General features: G+C 44.7%; 1 protein-coding gene across 4 annotated transcripts in view; it reads left to right on the forward strand.

Annotated features, from left to right (window-relative positions):
* The window catches only part of GNAS (GNAS complex locus), a 133221-nt gene that overhangs the window by 35510 nt on the left and 78849 nt on the right, over positions 1-18862 (forward strand). Inside the window, exons 1-3 of one of the 4 annotated variants that reach the window (XM_086852836.1) lie at positions 12528-12813; positions 13038-13229; positions 16913-16985. In XM_086852836.1, the coding sequence (XP_086708962.1) occupies positions 13091-13229; positions 16913-16985 (212 nt within the window). In that variant the 5' untranslated portion in view covers positions 12528-12813; positions 13038-13090. The other 3 variants (XM_086852834.1, XM_086852835.1, XM_086852833.1) reach the window with 3 other exon arrangements.

Raw genomic sequence — 18862 nt, forward strand, 5'->3', positions numbered from 1 at the left:
AATCACCCGTGGGAAGGACAGACACAGCACCCAGGCTGCGGGCACTGAAGCAGAGGGACAGAGTGCTCCATGTTGTTAAGGTTTCAAGAGAATTCTTTAGATAATTGGCTGTCCACAGTCCTTCTCCATACTCTTAGCCCTGACAACAGCCTCCTCAATGGAATGAAGAGGAGTTTGTGCTCACATGGCTGTGATCAGCTGGAACTAACCTTGCACGAGGAGTTCTGCACCAGGCTCCTTGCAGCCACTGCCACTCCGGTAGCGGTGTCAAGGACCGCGTGACACGAACATCGCAACCAGCCTTGAGGAGCTGCCTGGCCCTCTTCCCACGAGGAATGCCCAGAAACCAAAGCTAGATAGTGTTATCCCATCCATTTGTGTGCTTTTCTCCTTGCTCTTGGTCTTCCCCGCGCTCCTGAGGGGCTCTGGCAGGAGGCCCTTAGCTCCTTTCAAGCCACACAAGAGGTCCGTGGAGAATATAGAGAAGAGGTTTCCCTGCTTGGCATTTTTGGGTTTCATACATGTAACAACGTGAGTTTTCCCATTATAGTAATTCCTTCTGCTGAGGAGAGCTCTGATTCCTCCCCACCTCTTGCGGTGTTGCTGCAGAGCCCAGCAGGCAGCAGAGGGAGCACAACAGTCCCTTTTCCAGTGCCATGGGATAGCAGCGCTAATTGTGCTTAAAACAGCCACGAGAAATGGAAGAAAGAAAGAGAAGAGTGAAAGACATCTTGGTTAGCAGCATACTGGAAGTAGATGAAAGGGCTGGAGAGAACAGGGTAAATGATTATTAGGGAATGAGGAGCTAAATATGGCATCTTAATACGGCACGTGGCACGAGGCCAGATCTGTTAGTTCGTAGATCTTAACCAGCTTCCAATATTTGGTGTTGAGCAGGATTAAAAACCAGGAGGGGAGGTTTCTTTTGGTTTCGACAGTGATGGAATCTCCTGAAGAGCAATTTTAGTGCCATGGCATCCAACCCCAGATTCTCATCTTGTGAGACTTTAGGATCCAAGCCACAACACTCTACACAATAATGTGAGTGCAGCTACAAAATGTGATTAGGAGATCGTGCCTCTCTGGGAACGAAATGTATCGTTGACAACTGATATTCATATCAAGAAGAGTGAGAATCTAGCTTCTACTCCTGATTTAAAATGTGTAGCATCTCCAAGATATCATTTTCTGATGCTCTGCATTAGACATGTTTATGCAGTACCAGAGCTACATGTTTCTAAAAGACAAGTTTTCTTAGGAATGAACTTCATTAATGACTTTGTTATATCTGAAGATATAAATGAAAGTGACATTTATATAACAGATTTTCCAGTATAAAAGCCAAAGTCTGCTGGCTAAAAACACTCAGAAGGCTTTACCATGAAAAATTATCAGAGGTTAGATGAAATTTAAAGAAAATATAGGGTGAGATGGGTGAATCTACTGCTTTTTCATTGCTTCTTTCCAAGTGGAATGACTTGAGCTGAAGTTAACTTTTTACTACTTAAGAAGATTAGGTAGTTCATAGAAAAATAATGCAAACTGCTTATTTTTAAAGCTTTTTTTAATAAGAAAACTTCAAAGAAGTTTGTTTTAGAGTAGAATTCAAATAATGCAGGTAAGGTAGTTAAAAATTCCCTCACTGAAATGTAGTTTGAAAAGTAAACTCTCATGGCACCTATACAAGTATTTCTATAGATCCTTATCTGTAAGAGCAGCAACATATTTCTTTTTTTAATTAAAGATCATTATAATTGCTAATGTATGATTGTTTGGGGGCATATGTGAGTCAAACTGTGGTTTGGAGAGCACAGTTTTTGAGAACACCAAATCCTTCACCCTGTGCTGTAACATCTGTGTTGAAGGAAAATACAAGTTTAATATTGGAGATGCCCTATGTCCTTGCCAGGGAGAGGAGCACCTCCAAGAGGACAAATGAGAAAGCTGGGAATCATCTAGAATAACTGAGGAAAAGAATTCTGTAAGATGTGGCCATTTTGCAGAGAAGCTGATTGCCAGTTCTGGAAAGGAACAAAAAAAACCCAAAACCTTTGAAGCCAAAGCAAAGAGGCAGAAGAGGGGTTCCAATTATTTAGGGAATAGGCACTGTCTCAAAAAAGAAGTAAAACTATCTAGACAGAGAGGAGGCAGAATCATTGTGAGGAAATGCATAATCAGGCTAAGAGATAAATCTGAGCCTGTTTTTTTCCATGTATTTTTGCCTTGTTTATGCTTTTTTGTTAGCTTTTTAATTGTTTGGGGAGGGCAAAGTTGGGGTATTTTTGAAGACTTTGGACTCTGTTTAAGAGGTTGCTTTACTAAGCCTGTACTGCTTTCTTATCAGCCCTTTAAGGACACTGTTGGAAAACCAGAGTTTCTCACAGATAGTAAACCTTACTGAAACGTTCTGAAAAACCTGTCTGCAGAAAATTGTTCCCCAAGTTTTGATGTGCCCAGATAGTGGCTTTCCATCATGGAGTGCTCTTCAGCTCGGGTCTTCAAAGGTAGTGATTCATTCTGTGATGTGTATCTGTCTAGACATGAGAACTTGATGCAATAAAAAGGTTTCTTGGGTATTAGGAGACTGTAACAATTACATCATTTTTGTTAGGGCAGGAGGTCTCAAGCCATGGTAGGTTATTTCTGTCATGTCTTGTCCCACCTTTTCTTCATGCAGATCAGTTTGGAGTGTTTGCCAGTGAACTTCTGTCCTTTTGCCACCTCTCACCTGGTCATTGCAGACTTCATATTGTTGCTTCCATAAAGGGACCTGCTTGAGGACTCCCTTTGGGGCAGTGAGATCCCACAGTCCATTTTTTAGCTGGTGGAAGCACTGTTTCAGAGCTTCACATTCTTAATTCCATGATACAATCTCAGTTTCAACTCTCTGGTAACCGGAAATCTTTTATTCATCTCTGGGCAAGGAATTTCTTAGCCTTTTTAACTTTATTCTTGAGCACTTGTAAGCATATACACATGACTGGAAAAAAGCATTCTGGCAAGTTGCTACTGCACAGTTTGGTCTGGTGGCTGGTGTGTCTTGGATTGGGTCACTGTCCCTACACCCAGCAGCTCAGAAGTCAATTCTTTCTAGCCCACTTTCTTCCCTCCAGCTTTCAGGGTGGAGAATAATTAATTCTTTTTATTTCTATGCTGAAAAATGGTCTGTGCTGGTCATGGTTGTTCTTTCTGCTTCGGGCCATTGTCGTTCAGCTGGGGTACAGAGTGCTTTGATCCACCATGGAGGGTACGATATCAAATAAATGTAAACAAACCTTATAGCCAAAATTATGTTTGCAAAATAAAATGTGGTTATCATTTTGATGGAGAACTATTTTTGGTGTGTCACAATTGCCTTGGTCCCTTTTGCCTGCCAGAATTGTGAATTTATAAACTCCCTCACTGGTCTCCTCACTCGAGGGAAGGAAAACCAGGAAACTAAAACTCCATTTTTCTTTCAAGTGAATATTAATGGCAAATGTTAGGAGGTACTTGCTCAGCTTTGTAATAATATACATGTCCATTTATGAGATGGTCCAGACAGAACAGAGGATTAGAAATACAGAATTTGAGACTGAATTTGAAAAGGCAGCACAGGAACTTCAGCTCCAAAAATATCCTCTGAAAGTTTTGCTTTATTTCACACTGTCAGCCAGGATTCTCCTTACAGCACCACAATATTCATAATAAAGAAATAAATTAAATCCACCCCTTCCTGTATGGCTCACAACACACAGCACTGTGCATGCTCAGCACATGTGTAGTTTTGATAAAGAGACATTATCGAGCCTGAAATCATTTTAAATAAAACAAATAATGTGGCTGCCCAGCACTTCCTCTAGAAGTATTTCCTTGGACAAATCTTCCTTAACTCTCACATGCATGGAGTTAGTATATATATCCCTTAGTAACACCAATTTATAGAAAGCATGTTTCAGACTCACTGTACAGCTGTGTATTTTATACATAGGGTGTGAAGTGCAGCCCTGCAGGAGAACCCTGCCTTCAGGGACTGCCAGGGCTGGGGGCATCTGGCATCTTGCAGGTGCCCCATGGCACAGGGCTGGAGAGGACAGGAGTCCCCCGGTGCCACCCCGGGCTGGGGCTGAGGGCAGGGTGGGTTACCAGCCACTCTTGTGCTTTATGGAGCTGCAGAGGTGGTGGCAGCAGGCTCAAAGCCATCAAATCCCCTGCCCCTTGCAGCACCCTCGCTTCCCTGGATGTTCCAAGGGCTTTCATGCACCATGGGAAGGCTGACATGGCTGCGATCCCGCTGAGCAGAGAGGGCAGTGGCAGGTTTTGGGGAGCTGGTTCCCTGGGGATGACACCCAGGAATGGGCTCCAGGTCTGGGCTGGAGAGGGAGATCCTGGCCCCAGAGCTCCGGGGGCTCGGCCGCGCTCGTTCCCTGTTTGCACAGCGGAGACGGAGCTGTAAAAAGCCGATTGCTTCAGAAGGGAACAGGTCACAGTTAGACAAGGGAGCAATGGAAAAACAAATTCGTTATTGTAACACCAGAGAGCATAAAGCAAACTGGGAGTGACCTGCAGAAGAACACGGCACTGGGTTTCTGTCCTGGTGGGTGCTTCATGGTGGGCAAAGAAAGACTGAGAAGTGTGCAGGCTTTTTATTATTTTTTTTTTCTTTCCTCTCTGTTTTCAAAATAAAAAGTATCTTTGTCTGGTACTTTGAGTGTGGCAAGCATGCTGGTTCTAGCTTTCCCTGGTTTTGCTGGAGGGCCTGTGGGAGAGGGACTTGACTGAGTACCAGCAGCTTTCTCACCATTTTCATACAAGAAAACCAGCATTAAGATTTTGAATGGAGCCTATTTTTTTTTCATGAAATGTTGCTAAAAATGTCTGAGTTTAAGAGGTGTTACAAAAAGGAAGACAGACTATTAAAAAAACTTGCTTCCTTTGTGAATAATTATTTTATGATGAAACATGTAGCAGAAGGGCTTAAAGGTCACCAGTGAGACCAGGGCCCCTTGGTTCTCAGTGCTGTGCAGACATGTCGGAAGCAAACAGCTCACAACCTGTAAGAGAGAGGCAGATAAAAGATAGCTGGACAAAGAGGCACAAAAAAGGGAAGTTGCTCGTCCAAGGTCACCCACGGATCGGTGGCTGTGCTGGACTTAACCATCTGCAGTAGATCGGGTCTCCTGGATCCTGTTCCCCTGTTTGATCCCCATGCTCATCTTGTCTCCATTCACAGTTTGTGAGTGTTCAAACAGGTCTGATCATCCCCCAGCTGGGTCCACAGGAGGGAATAATCCTTCACCTCTGCTGGTTTTAATGTGGCAGAGGCAAAATCCAGTGTTGGACCACAGGTTCTGACCCAGCTCTTGCCTGCTTCCCACAGCCCTGGCCATGGATGTCTTTCCTGGCTTTGCCTGAGATAGAGCAACAAGGGAAACCTTTCATTGTGCACCTAAAGCCTTGGAGACAATCAGTTGGTTCATACACATTTCTAAAATCTAACAGACATAAAAAGCACCCAAACCACCAGAAAGACTTTTTCACTGCCAAAAGGGTCTAAATTCTGCAACTGCCCTAGGGCATGTGGGGCACTCTAATTTGACATCAAGGCACTTGAGACGTAATGATGCTGATAGTTTGCCAGACAGACAGATTCTTCCAGGAAAAACAGGGTACAAAAGACCCCTATTCTATAACTGTGTTGGTATGTAATCTTAGGACCTAGGCTTAACGTTTTTTCATCTAAAGAAAAAGATGGGAGAAAATACCCTTTTTCAAAAGGAATACTTTTAGGCCTTTAGCAATGCACAGAGTAGCAAAATCACAGTCCAGTTTTCCTTGCAGATTGTCTCTAATAGCTCCTGGTATTGAGAGTATTGTGGTTTGCTAGCACTAAAATGTAAAGTTATTTTGAGCATGAAAGCCTGGACGTCATCCTATTTAAAAAAAATGTTAAAGAAGGAGAGGAATGTTTACAGCATATTAAAACCTGTGTGACAACTTAGCAAGAACTATTTTAACAATCCTCTTATTCCCTTTCCTGTTATGCACCATAAAATGAGAATGCAGTGTCAGTAATAAATAATATTGGCATGGAGAGATGGTTCACCGTGCTCCTGGAGTCAGCCTGGGTCAGGCTCAGCCCCAGCTGCCACCCTGCTCCGGGAACTGTGGCTGGTGCTGGGAAGGTGAAGCAGGAGCCTCCTCTCCTCTGCTGACCCCTGGGCAGGAGAAAAGCTTGGGAGTTTTGTGCTTCTTTGCAGGAATTAACTATAACCAGTATTTAGAAAACAGTCTCTGCCACAACTGCCTCTCTTTGTGAGACGTAACAAGGATTAAAGCAGAATATTTCTTTATAAAAAAAAAAAGCTTGCAGTCAGGGGTAGGTCTGCAGTGAATGTTGACAAATACTGAAACTAAATATGAGAAAATACTTGTTCCAATTTTTTTTTAATCGGCATTCCATATGTGTTATGTGGAGAGCTAGGATGTGCTGCTACTTCTGTTACATAAGAGTGTTTTTTTCTTTTTTAATAAAGTGCAGTGCAGAATGCATGAGAAGTGAGAAGTAATATCAAGAAAAAGAACTACATGAAAATAAGAAAAGCTACTAAGTGAAAAGTTCTTAGTCAGTGTGTTATTTCCATAATTCCATGAGTTCCTTAAAGTCTCTTTTTTAATGTTTCTGGAGGAAAGCCTCGGAGTGAAAGGAGGGGAGGCAAGGTTTTCTTTTTTCTTTGGTTTAAAGGGAGATCTTGGTTAATTCTATTAGTAGACTTTGGGCTTGTTTTTATTTAAAAACAAAACAAAAATCCCTCTCAAGTTTAGAATTTCTGTATGGAAAAATTCTTCCTGTTTGCCAGAGAGGGAAGTATCTCCTTTTCATTCTGTTTGTTTTGGAGTATCTGTAGTTAAGTGTTTTGTGTTTGTTCTTTATTGAATACATTAGTGGTGCATTAATTCCTCCCTGACAATGCTCGTTTCATTGCACTCACTCCTGCCCATCTGACAGACAAACTTGTCCTTTCACGTGATGATCCTGCTTTGCTCTCCCAGGGTTTGATTGGTAATGGCTGCATTTCCTACCTTGTTTACCTCTTTTTAAAGTGCTTTTTCTTCTGCCCCCCACAAAGGAAACAGATGAAAAAAAAATAAAAATACCCATGTTGGATTTTTGCTCCAATTCCAATCTGTTTGCTTTGGTTTTCCTTTTTAGATTATTGTTTGGCTTTAATTTGTTTGTTTCTCCTTTAAACGGGTTTGAGATTACTCAAGGGTTCCTTGTTCAGCAGGTCAAAGGGTAATTTGGAGACTTTGAAACCGTCTCCCTTTTTATCACCACGTTTTGTTCTTCCCAGAGTCCAAAGGATTTTCAGGACGATAGCTCGTGGAGGATGGCTCCATCTAAGGAAAACATGAGCAGCAGACCTGAGTCACTGCAAAAAGCCATGGTAGTTTTTCTTAGATGAAAAAACCCCCACTGATCTAAGTCTAAATCAAAGCTTTAATTAATCCTTACCTGTAACTAAACTATTAAGTTTACTGAGGATTAGATACATTGAGGTTGACAGGTTTGATGCTCAACTACCAGCCCAGGATGGAGACCCTAAATTTAACTAGCTTCTAGTCAGAGTGGTACCCATACACAAAAATATACAGTGTGTGCTATTAAAAAACGTCCTTTGACTGAAAGAATCCTCCTGAAAGACTCAATCTGTTCCAGAGTTAATCCCTGCTTTTAAAAGAGGAAGGTCAGTTCCAATTGCTCAGCCATGGCATTGTGGATTTGTAGGACAGCAAAACGAAGCATGGGGTAATGTGGGCTCCTTAACAAAAATCCAGATGTTGCTATAAGAACCATTTGTTTCATGTGTCCCCCAGGTTAATTGAGTTCTGTGTCCTTCCATGGAAAAGACTTGCTGAAAATACGCTATTTCCTACAAACAGAAACAAAGGAAATTGTACAATTAGATGGGTGCTGTCGCTTTTACTTTTTGAGCTACAGATGTTGTCCTCTGTGCTGTGTCTCCGGAGCCGTGGTAGGAACTGGAGTTCAGGAAGGCTGACAACCTCCTCAGAGGCTGCAGTGCCATTTCAGTCCAGTTGCTAAGGGATGCTGGAGCGAGATGTCATCTGTGTCTTCTCTTCCAAATGAGCACATTGGCTCGGTCACAACTCCACCCCCACAGTTCACAGCCAAAAGTTTACGAGGTCACATTCACTGTGGACAGTGAGAGCCCGTAACTATCCCATCAGAAAGTTAGTTAACCATTTCTTCTTTACTGGAGCCGCCCAAGCGCTCAGTGCCTTCACTGACTTCAACTCACTAACAAATGTGAATTATTTGCAATAGGAAATAAGGGTGTTTGTCACCTGGAAGGTTTGGGAGGAAGCTGTGGGGTAAGATGGGCATCTGATCTGGGTCTCATAATCAGCTGTAAATACAAAGAGTAACTCAAATTCAGTGCCTGATTCTGGTCAATTTAGAATAAAACTGATGCAACATCAGAACTGTAAGCAGAAAGTTTTATCCATTTAATTAAAAAGATAAAAGAACAACATGAAATATGTATCTAAAAAACTTTTTTTCAACAGGCTCAGAATCTACTCTGTTAAGGCAATAGTTTCTCCAAAACCAAGTATTGCATCTACATTTCCAGCCAATGTTTTATTAGAATTTTACACCAATATTTATTTGTCTTTTATCTACACAAGTGTGAATATCCTCATGCACAAGAAGGGAGACTACCATAAGGAAAATGCATTGAAATAGGTAGAACAGTCTGTCAGATATAAAGCAAATATATTAAAATAGGAAAAAGTCATTTTCTTGAGGTCCTCTTGATTGATTACATCAGCAGGTATTACATATAAATCTTAAAAGGACAGAAGTTCATGTGTATAGGGTGGGGGAAGCATAAAAATTGTGAACTTTTCCAGAAGTTCTCTCTCCTACTGCTGTTGATAGTCTGCTTCAACTTTCTATCAAAATATTTTTATCCATTTTTAAGTCAAGCTAATATAGTTTTCCTATCTGGGAAGAGTAAAGTTGGCATAAGTTATGCCCTTCAATAGGGCTGTTCAACTGAGTAAAGTTCAGGTTTATTTACAGGATTAGGATATTGTTACAAATCCTTCTTTAGTTTTAGGCACCAGAGAGTAGATTTTGGGGCAAAAGATGTGGAGGGAAAGTGGAGAAAATAATTGCAATAAAATTCCTCTTTCAAAAAAGAAATTAACAAAATTAGGAGACCTGATGATTTTCATTAGGATGTAATAGAAATTAGGTCAATGGGACTAAAAATCCATTAATTAAAATGATAAAATGGATTGAAATGGATTATAGATACAAGGAGCTTTTATACACCCTCCTTTTCTCCCAAATATTCCACTGAAATATTATTGCTTGTAATTATCCTGCTACCTCTCCTTGTGAGATCCTTTCTGTTTTGAGAAGTGAAAACAGCAGAATATTGTTTCACACTGCCAAACCCCCTGTTCTTTTAGTGAAATCCTAGCCCTGAGATGTGTGCTGGTACGTCAGAATTTTTGCATTTACTTTAGACTGAAAAATAAAAAAACCAACAGCCTCTATTCTATTCCAAGTGTTACATTCAAGCACAGAAGGAATATAAGTGAATCTGAATTTAATCTGTAAGTGTGCAATGATCACAATCTTCTGTGTGCAACCTTGTATTTCCCATTAATTTAAATAGTGCAGGATTGAGTCAATAGCCATAAACCTTCTGATGTCCTTTTACAGCCATTTCCACGTTCTTGTTACCTTACCTTTTTTGAATGAAAACATTTTTGTTTAACATGCAGCAGTGTCCTTTAGCACTATTTTCAAGCTTCAAATAGACTTTTATCACAGAGGCACTATGCCCATGCATACGGTTATTTTATCTTTGCATTATTTGTTCCTAAGGCTGCAGGTTCTTCAGAAGTGAGATTTAATTTTATGGTGAGTCAGGGGTCAGATTGTGCCTGCACTTACCCTTCTGGTGGCAGGAGTCTCGTGAAACTCAAGTTCATGGATTTTTACAAGATGGAAGCTAATGGAACTAGGTCCAATAAGAAACACAATTTATTTTAAAGACACATTAGCAGCGTTATGTTATTTAAACAAATGAAAAAAGAGTGAGAACAGCTAATGTGTTGGTATGCTCACTCTTCAAACGAAGGGCTCCTAATCAGGACAGCTCTGAAAAAACTCCTGGCAGCTCACTGGGTTTGTGAAGTGCGGGTGGTGCCTGATGTCCTGAGTCCTGTCATATTTCAGAAAGACAAAAACAATCTGTAATTGCTGGTAGGTTACGCAATGTGAGAGTTTTCTTTTTGTTTCATGTAGCTTTTGACACTTTCACACTTTAGTAACACTTGTAATACGAGGAGCTAATTCTTAATTCTGTTGTAAGTAACTGGGAGCTTTATGAATTAGCTAAGTGCGTTTTTCTTTTTCAGCTACCTCATGCCTTGCTCAGGCTAAAGAGAGAGGCACAAGGTGTCTGCAGCAGGAGGACAGTGATTCCTGTGGGAGTTTAACCTCGCAGAGCCTGTCCTGGTTCTGTTTGGGAAGGGATGGGCGTGCACTGCTGGACAACAGCATTTACACCATGACTCCCTTGTCCACGGGTTCTTTGGCTTATTTACCCATCCCATTTCCCTGTACAGACACTGTTCACTGAGATTTTAGCTTTTTGTATATCTCCAGCAATAACTTTTATCTTGTTTGTGTATTCCTTCATGTTTGGAGCTTGAGATGGGCTCCCTTCACCCCAGCTGAGACCCAGAGGGAAGCAAAGCCTGGAGGCTGGGGCTGATTTTCCCCTGTGTGAGGTGGCAGGTACTGGCACTTCTGCAGTCTTTTCATACCTGAAACCATAAAAAAAGTATGAGGTTTTCTAATTTTCAGTCCAAATTATGCTTTTCTGAGTCCTTTATACCTTATAAAGTTATAAATCCTCCACAGTTATAATACATTTTAATATTGTGTATTACATGGAAGCTATACAAATAAATAACCTATGAAAGATACAAGGAATTATTGCCAACTTCAGATGAATCTGGGCATTGCTGAGCCAAATTTCTCTAAGACCTTTTAAAACTGCTGTAAGAGTCTCTCCTGTGACTCCAGAACTCTTAGGCTCTGTGGCATTTAAAAATAGTGACTGTGATGTTCCCTGTTTCTCCTGAGGCTCCCCCCTCTTTCAGCAAGGTATACATCTCAACAGATGCATTTGATAACATTAGCTGTGACCTCCTAGTTGTTTCCTCTATTCACATAATTATTTTACTGTGGGTGTTTCTAAATATAGTAACTGGATGATGTAAGAAGGTGTGTTCGTGGGAACAGCGTGGTAGATAATCGAATTTTGCAAATGAGAGTAAATAATGTTTGTATAGTAAAGGACATTTCACTAAGTTGTGTGTGGGGATATGGGCATAGAGAAAAACTACCTGTGTGTTTTTAAGGAACCTGGTTATACAAAGCTCCAACCTTTGTTTTTCAGATATAACTGATAAAGTTGTGTAATTTTTGTAATGAGGTTTCAAAAAACGTATTTTAGAGAAGAATATGGAGCTAGATAGGGGATAAAACCATATGTAGAAGCAAGTGTGTGAATCCAGCAGTACTCTGCTGGTGCAGAGAGCATCCTCTGGTACCTTGAGCCCCTGTCCTGGCTGGGATGGACAGGGACAGGCAGAGACGGAGCCCGACAGATCGCGGGATGCGAGCGAGCATCCGCCCCAAAAAAAAAACAACAACCCAGCCACAAACCATTCAGCACCATAACTTCCACATTAATTATTTTCTAGCACAAGGCGTCGCGGGGCACGACTCCCTTACAATTTATCCAGAATCCTATTAGCTGCAAGCCCAGCTCCGGGCGCCTCCATCCCGCGGGGCGGGGGTCGGGCGGTGCCGGGGGACGGAGGCTCCGGGGAGGCTCCGGGGCGGCGGCGGGGCCCGCGAGCGGCGGCGGGGCCGGTTCGAAGAGGGCGCCGGCGGCGGCGCGGGGTGACGCGGGCATCATGTGAGCGGCCCCGCTCGCTCCCAGCGTGCAGTGTGGGCCCGCTCGCCCCACCCCGCGCTCCGCCGCCGCGGAGCCGCTCAATAGGGGAAGGGGAAAAAAAAAAAAAAAAAAAAAAAAAGAAAGGGGAAAAAAAAAAAAAAAGAAAAAAAAAGGAGGAAAAAAAAAAATGCGGGAGAGAGCAGGAAAAATAAGACGGGGAAAAATCCGCCCGTGAGGGGACAGGTTGTGCTCGGGGCACAGAGCAAACGGGCGCTTTTTTTTTTTTTTTCCCTTGCTTTTTTTTTTTTTTTTTTTTTTTTTTAATTTCATTTTGTATTTTCTTTTCGCCGAGAGGATTCAGCCGCCTGGAAAACGCATGTGAAAAGAGCAGCAGCAAGGAGAGGGGAGGAAAAAAAAAAAAAAAAAAAGGAAAAAAAGGGGGGGCTTGGCTTGGACCCCCCCGCGGCGGCCGGAGGGCGAGGAGCTGCGGCGGCCGGCGAGGGAAGGGACCGGGCTGCGTGACCCCCGCGGCGCGGGGGGAGAGGCGAGGAAGAGACGTTTCCCGATCCTCCCCGCCGAGGATTTGGGGAGGTTTCCGCGCCTGGAGCCCGTGCCTTTGGATCTAAAGAGGATTATTATTTTTTTGGGGGTGGCACTGAAGCTGGATTTGTTCCTGTGCGTGCGGCGCGGGGGGGGGCATTTCTGCTGCCTCTAGAGGAGCCGGCGGCCCGGCCGGGGCGCGGAGATCCCCGCGGATCGCTCCGCACCCCCCGGGAAAGGTGCGCCGAGGGGATCGGCGGGGGGCGGGGGAGGAGAGGCAGCTGCAGCTGCCGGGGAGGAGGCCCGGCGGAGCGGCAGCAAAGTCATCGCTATCGGCCCCCCCTCGGCTGGCTTCGGGCTCGGCGCTCTCCATGTCTCTGGCTCTGGGCAGCGGCCGCCACAGCAGCGAGTAGGGGGGGAGGAGGAGAAGGAGGAGGAGGAGGAGGAGGAGGAGGAAGAAGAAGGGAGCCCGGGAGTGCCTCCCTCCCTCCCTCCCCCCGGCAGCCCCGGCCGCCTCCCGTCCCCTCGCCCCGCGTCCCTGCCTTCCCCTCCCCAAGATGGGCTGTTTAGGGAACAGCAAGACGGAGGATCAGCGCAACGAGGAGAAGGCGCAGCGGGAGGCCAACAAGAAGATCGAGAAGCAGCTGCAGAAGGACAAGCAGGTCTATAGGGCCACGCACCGGCTCCTCCTGCTGGGTAAGGGGTCGCGGGCCGTCCCCTCCCCGCCGGGGCAGCGGCCCCAGCCCGGGCACGGCGAGGCCGGGGGAGAGAGGTGGGGCCGGGGGGGGGAGCGGAGCCGCAGGGCCCACCCGGGGCCGCGGGGATCCGCTATAGCAGCGCCCGGGGCGGCGGGGCCGGGGCCGCCGGGGGGACCGGCGCGGTGCGGGGGAGCGGCGGGGAGGGCTCGGGCAGCGCCCGGGGCGCTGCGGGAGGGGCCGGGGCAGGTACGGAGCGGCGGCGCGGGGCCGCTCTCCGCCCGCGGGGCAGCGCCCGCCGCCGGGGCGGCAGCGGGCCTCGGGCGGCCGTGGGGAGGGGGCCGGGGATGCCGCGTTGGGGCCCGCGGGGAGCCTGGCAGATAAACAGGGCAGGGCAGTGACAGCGGCCGAGGGCGGACGGCGCGGCGAGCGCGGGAGGGCCGGACACCGCTCCCCGCGCCGGGGCCGGGGTGCCGAGGGACGTGCGGCCAGGCCGGGGAGAGGAGGAAGGGGAAGGGAGGAAGTCGGGGAATCGTTTGGGGGAAACGGAGGGAGGATGTCGGTCCCGGAGGGAAGCGCGGCCGCGCTGGGGCCGCGGAGCAGCGCAGGGCCGGGCGGCCCCGGCCCCGGCCCCGGCCCCGGCCCCGGCCCCGGCCCCGGCCCCGGCCCCGGCCCGGCGGGCTCGGCACCCTCCGCTGGCGCACCAGGAATTGAGGGACCGCGCGCTGGAGCGCTGGCAGAGCCGGGCTCCAGGTGCTCTTCCAGCGGCTCCTTTGCGTTACCTGCTCGTGTTTTTCAGGAGAGACATTTACAAATGCGGGCTGTGGCTTTCAGGGAACGGAAAGGTCCAAATACCGATATCGGAGAGGACAAGCAAATGTTTGTCAGGCTCATTATTTCAGAGTATTTTGGAGCAGTGTTTTGGGATCAGATGCAGTTACAAGCCGTGGGTTGTTTTGGTCACGGCGAGGGACTGACTGCCTGTGCACGTTCTGCAGGGCTGTAGCGTGGAGCATAGGCTAGGCCTCGCCGAGCTGACTCAGTTTTGGGGGGAAAAAACCCTAACTGAAGGGAAAAAAAAAAAAAAAAAAAGAGTTTTTGAAGGCGGTGAATTTGGAAGCGTACTATCACCAGTAAAATCTTTCAAATACTCATTTGAAGAAAGACACTTAATATAAATGGAGAGTGACTGTGACTACAGCAGCACCTGCAACACTAAGGAGCCTGCCAGGGCTTCAGCAGAAATCTTTTAACAGGATAATTTGGACTTCAGCTCTTGGGAAATGTCTTGGACTTCCAGATTTCAGGCTGAATATTACGTAGATACGTAGAAACTATTTGTCATCAGACGAGTTGCTTTCGTAAGAGGCAAAATTTCAGCAAACAGAAACATGATGGGATTGCCTGGGTTTTCCTTCTGTTTTCTTTAGTTTTAGTGGCTGAAAAATAGTTTAGATACTTGCAAATAAAAATTTGCGTGTGTTTAGCAATGACAGTAAAGTCATCTGTATGTCTGTTTTAAAGTGATAGTTCAGCTGTTACAGTTTCTGCCATGAATTGTGGATAGTCTGTAACTCAGAGTCAGTAGTAAAAAATATAAAAGTTCACCTCCCTATTATTATCATACATTTCCTCTATAAGATATATGCAATAAGAAGCCAGGCACTTGGAAAGTGTTCTTAATCTTTTCAAATCATATTCAAATAACAACAAAGAAGAGCTGCTGAATATTCTAGTGGGTTTGTGCTGCTGCTCGTAGGCCCCATCGCTGTACACGTGCTTGCCCCGCTGCCACGAGCAGTCTTGCTGAAATTAATGGAACTCTCCTTGGTGGTGAAGTTAAACGTGTGTGTGTAATTGTTGTTGAGAATATGGCTTTAACAAACAGCCAAATATAGAGCTAGACTTACGGAGAAATGTAGATGTAATACATCATTTTGGTTCATTGGTGTTGTATCCGATCCAGAGAACCCAGGTGTGTCGATACCAAACCGTGTGTTTTTGTAGCAAATGCAACAACTGTCCAGCCTCCTTTTTGTACCAAGTGAGGTAAAGATTTTGGCTCCCAATGTTTATAAATATAAAATGTGGTTTAGTGTTACAGCTGAAATTTAGTTGTTATTAATATTTAAGTAGACATATGACTATAGTAAATGCTGCTTTCGTGAATAATTTTTAGTTGTGAAGGTGATCCAGTCTATCTTATCCCAAGATACTGATTCTTGATTGGTTTAGCCACCTGTGTTTATTCGTGGTACAGTCTGCCTCATCAGACAGAGGGTGTATGGTATAAAACAGCAGCTTAGGGGAGAAGTGGCGTGTGCATAAAGAGTTGTAGATAAAAACTGCTCTCTAAATGCTTACAAAACACCAGTGAGCAAGGAGAAGGAAAAGGAGTAAGGCTCTGGGATTAAAGTGGCAAAACATTCAACCAGGTTTTATGGAGAGCCGAGGAGGACTTGGGAATTCATGAGGGAGAAGGAAAGGAAGGGAGAAAGCAGAGGGGGAAAGCATTTGTGAAAAAATGAACCTTGAAATATAGCTGCTAAAATACAGTTTTGAACATGAGGCTCAAAATGGAGGCTTGTGCTGTCAGTGTGTGCTAGCAGAGGCCTGACATCCTATAAATACAAACTGTACCTCCCTGCCCGTTCTGCCACAGCCGTACGGTTCCTGTGGCTGAGACACAGGCTGAGGAGGGGAGTAAACGAGTAGCCAGGAGATGCTAAGGGGAAATCTTTCTAAATTTTGCCACGTTACGATACTACTCCTGCAAAAATATGTTTGCTTTATATAGAAAGAAAGCTGCCGATCTGGCAGCGTGGAGCAGCTCAATTAAATGCTGCTGTTGGAGTTGTTCAGCGTGCATGGAAAAACGGGTACTACAGGCAGATGGGCTGCCCTGTGCACTGGCATCCGAGCAGCACAGCAGAAATAGCATCCATCTACTTATGGAAACTGGAGTAAAGTGGAGTGGGGTTTTTGCACTGCAGGTTCAGAAGGGGAGCAGGGGAGAGCTGCAGGGGGGCTCTTTGGAGCAGGCAGCCACAAAAGGTGGTCTCTGCCTCTCGTTGTGTGTAGGGTCGATTTTGGAACGTATAGGGAGGGTGGGAGGCTGCTTACAAGACACAGATAAGAGGAGGTTTTTTGTAACTTTGTGGGTGGAGGCTTAAAGGGATGCCTTCCTTTTTCAAATGTGAGTATCTACATATTTTATTCCGCGTGATTTAAGTTACGGAGTTTGACTTGGTGATGATGAACTGCAGCCAAACTTAAAATTCTTTAAGGATATAGCAGAATTTTCTCAGTTTAAAAGGGACTCCAGTCAGTCTTCCCCTCTGTCAGATAGTAGTGACAAGGCAACCAGGTTGTGATGTTCCCTGTTGTCTTCTCTGTAAAACGTTGAAGTTGTCCATTTTCTTTCCAGATACTGAAATCTGCTTTTAACATTGACACTGGAAAAATGGACAGTGAAATGATCCAAGATTCAGATCTGACACATGACTTGAGCTGGGCATTTATTTTTAGCTACAACTGAAGTTTCCAGTGGCAATTATTTCTTTCACTTTTCGCTCTTGCACTGAGAAACCAAACTTTCTTGATTTTACCCCGAAGAAAAAAATTCTAGCGTGTGCCTTAATCACTTATGCTTCCTTCTGAAATCGATTTACTTTCATTTTCTAGGTGCTGGTGAATCCGGTAAAAGCACAATAGTCAAGCAGATGAGGATCCTTCATGTGAATGGATTTAATGCTGAGTAAGTGCATTTGCTTTTTCACTTTACAACATACCTTCCTCCTCTGCACCACAGTGCTCCTGGTTTATATCTTGTGTATTTTCCTCTTGCTGCTGTTTCACTACCTCTAGAATTTGGATGTGTATTTTTAGATGAGATTAATAGACATTAACCTGAAGAAGTCAGGCACCAATCATAAGTAAGAGCAGTGTAAAATTATTTATGTCAAGGCAGAGCTGATTTGATTAAGTTTTGAGTTCTGTGGGTTTGTTAACTACAGTTTCTTTCACAACATGGCTGACACTGATTTGCTTCAGCCATAGCACATTGATTCATATTGCTGTAAAGGTGCCTCGTGTCAGTGTATAAAACGAGTGCAATTTTCTTTATTGGAGCAAGCAATTACTTTCTGTGTCCTCACAGAATGAAATTGTAGTCTGAATTTTGGAGATTTTGTTGTGTTTGTTTCTTTAAATGTTTGTGTTAAATTATCTTCTTAGAAACTTCTAATTTTTGCATCTGATATCTGTTATTTGGCAGTTGTGAAAAGGGGAATGGCATTAAGATAGAGAAAATGGATATCTCGTTGTTTGTCTGAGAAAGATTTGTTTGCTAGCTTTTTGACTGACTTTGCTAGAGAGTAGGAAGAGATTCTTCTGCATGTTAATTTATGCTTGCAATTGTGTGTGTGTGTACTAAAAGCTGCTAAATTAATACTAATTGAATCAAAGTATTGGAATTTCAAAGCTTATTTTCTGTGCTTTTTTTTTTTTTTTCCAGCTTGTATTATTGGTTTTGTCTTGCTTGTTTTCAAACATAACAGTTTTGTACTGCCATCCTTTAGCTTTTAGTGTTATCGTCTATTTTGTGAACCCTGCCTTTTTGGGAAGGTTAAGCTTTCTTTAGTCTTCAGGAGTAGTTAATTCTTTAGTAAGAAAATCTGAGCTAAAAGTTTAGCCAGGGGTCTGGACACTGCTTCTTCCTAATCAGCAAATGATAGTTCAGCATAAGGTACACAAGTTTTTCGGATGAAAGTTCAGACTGATTCATAATAAATGTTATGTGCTACATGTTTTTAGCTCCTCTTTATAAGGAATATTTTCTATTTCCAAAATAACTTTTTCATAAGTGCCTAGTCCTGCATCCTGTTACTGCTGAGCTGTCTCTGTCCTTTGGGCTGCTGCAGAGACCTCTTAAAAGACTTGTGTGACTTAAAAGACTTGAATGAGTTGACTTGGTTGAGTAGGTCTCAATATTGGGTGCTGAGTAAAAAGTTCATGAATGAAAGTGGAAGTGGATCCCCGGGACCTTTGAAAGTATCAGTCCATCTAAGCAAGAGGGTTTTTCTAAGTTTTTAAGCAGATGGGCGCTCTTAAATGGGTAACGATGCTGTGTGATGGATGGTGTGTGATGTGGGGAGGTGTCCTCAACCCTGCATGCTGCACACCCAGGTCTGTGTGGACCTGGGAGCCCTGAGACCTGTGCAGAACTGGTGAGGGACTGGGACACACTGGGATTTGCAGCAGCCGGGGGTTCCTCCAGTGTCTCACTGCATTATAGGTTTGGGCAGAGCTGAGCCCGCAGCTGGAATCCAGGGCAACATGGCAAAATTTGGCCTCAGGAGGCTCTGCTGGCTTCTGCCTTCTCAGAGCAAGGGATTTGGATTACGGGGCAGCCCTGTGCCAGCACAGCCCTGCTGCCAATCACGGGGCATGTCCCTGTGCGGGAGCCGTGCGGGAATTGCAGGGGAGCAGCCCGGGGCTCAGGAGCTGGGCATTGTCCACCCAGGGCACTTTGTCCCTTCTGCTTGTTCTTTGCTGGGTAATATGTGCTGGAACACTGAGGTACATAAAAATCCAATACAGAAGTGTGGTATATTTAAAGTACAAGGAGTAAGT

The sequence above is a fragment of the Cyanistes caeruleus genome, chromosome 16 (genome assembly GCF_971803275.1).
Source record: "Cyanistes caeruleus chromosome 16, bCyaCae1.hap1.1, whole genome shotgun sequence".
Classification (NCBI taxonomy): domain Eukaryota; kingdom Metazoa; phylum Chordata; class Aves; order Passeriformes; family Paridae; genus Cyanistes; species Cyanistes caeruleus.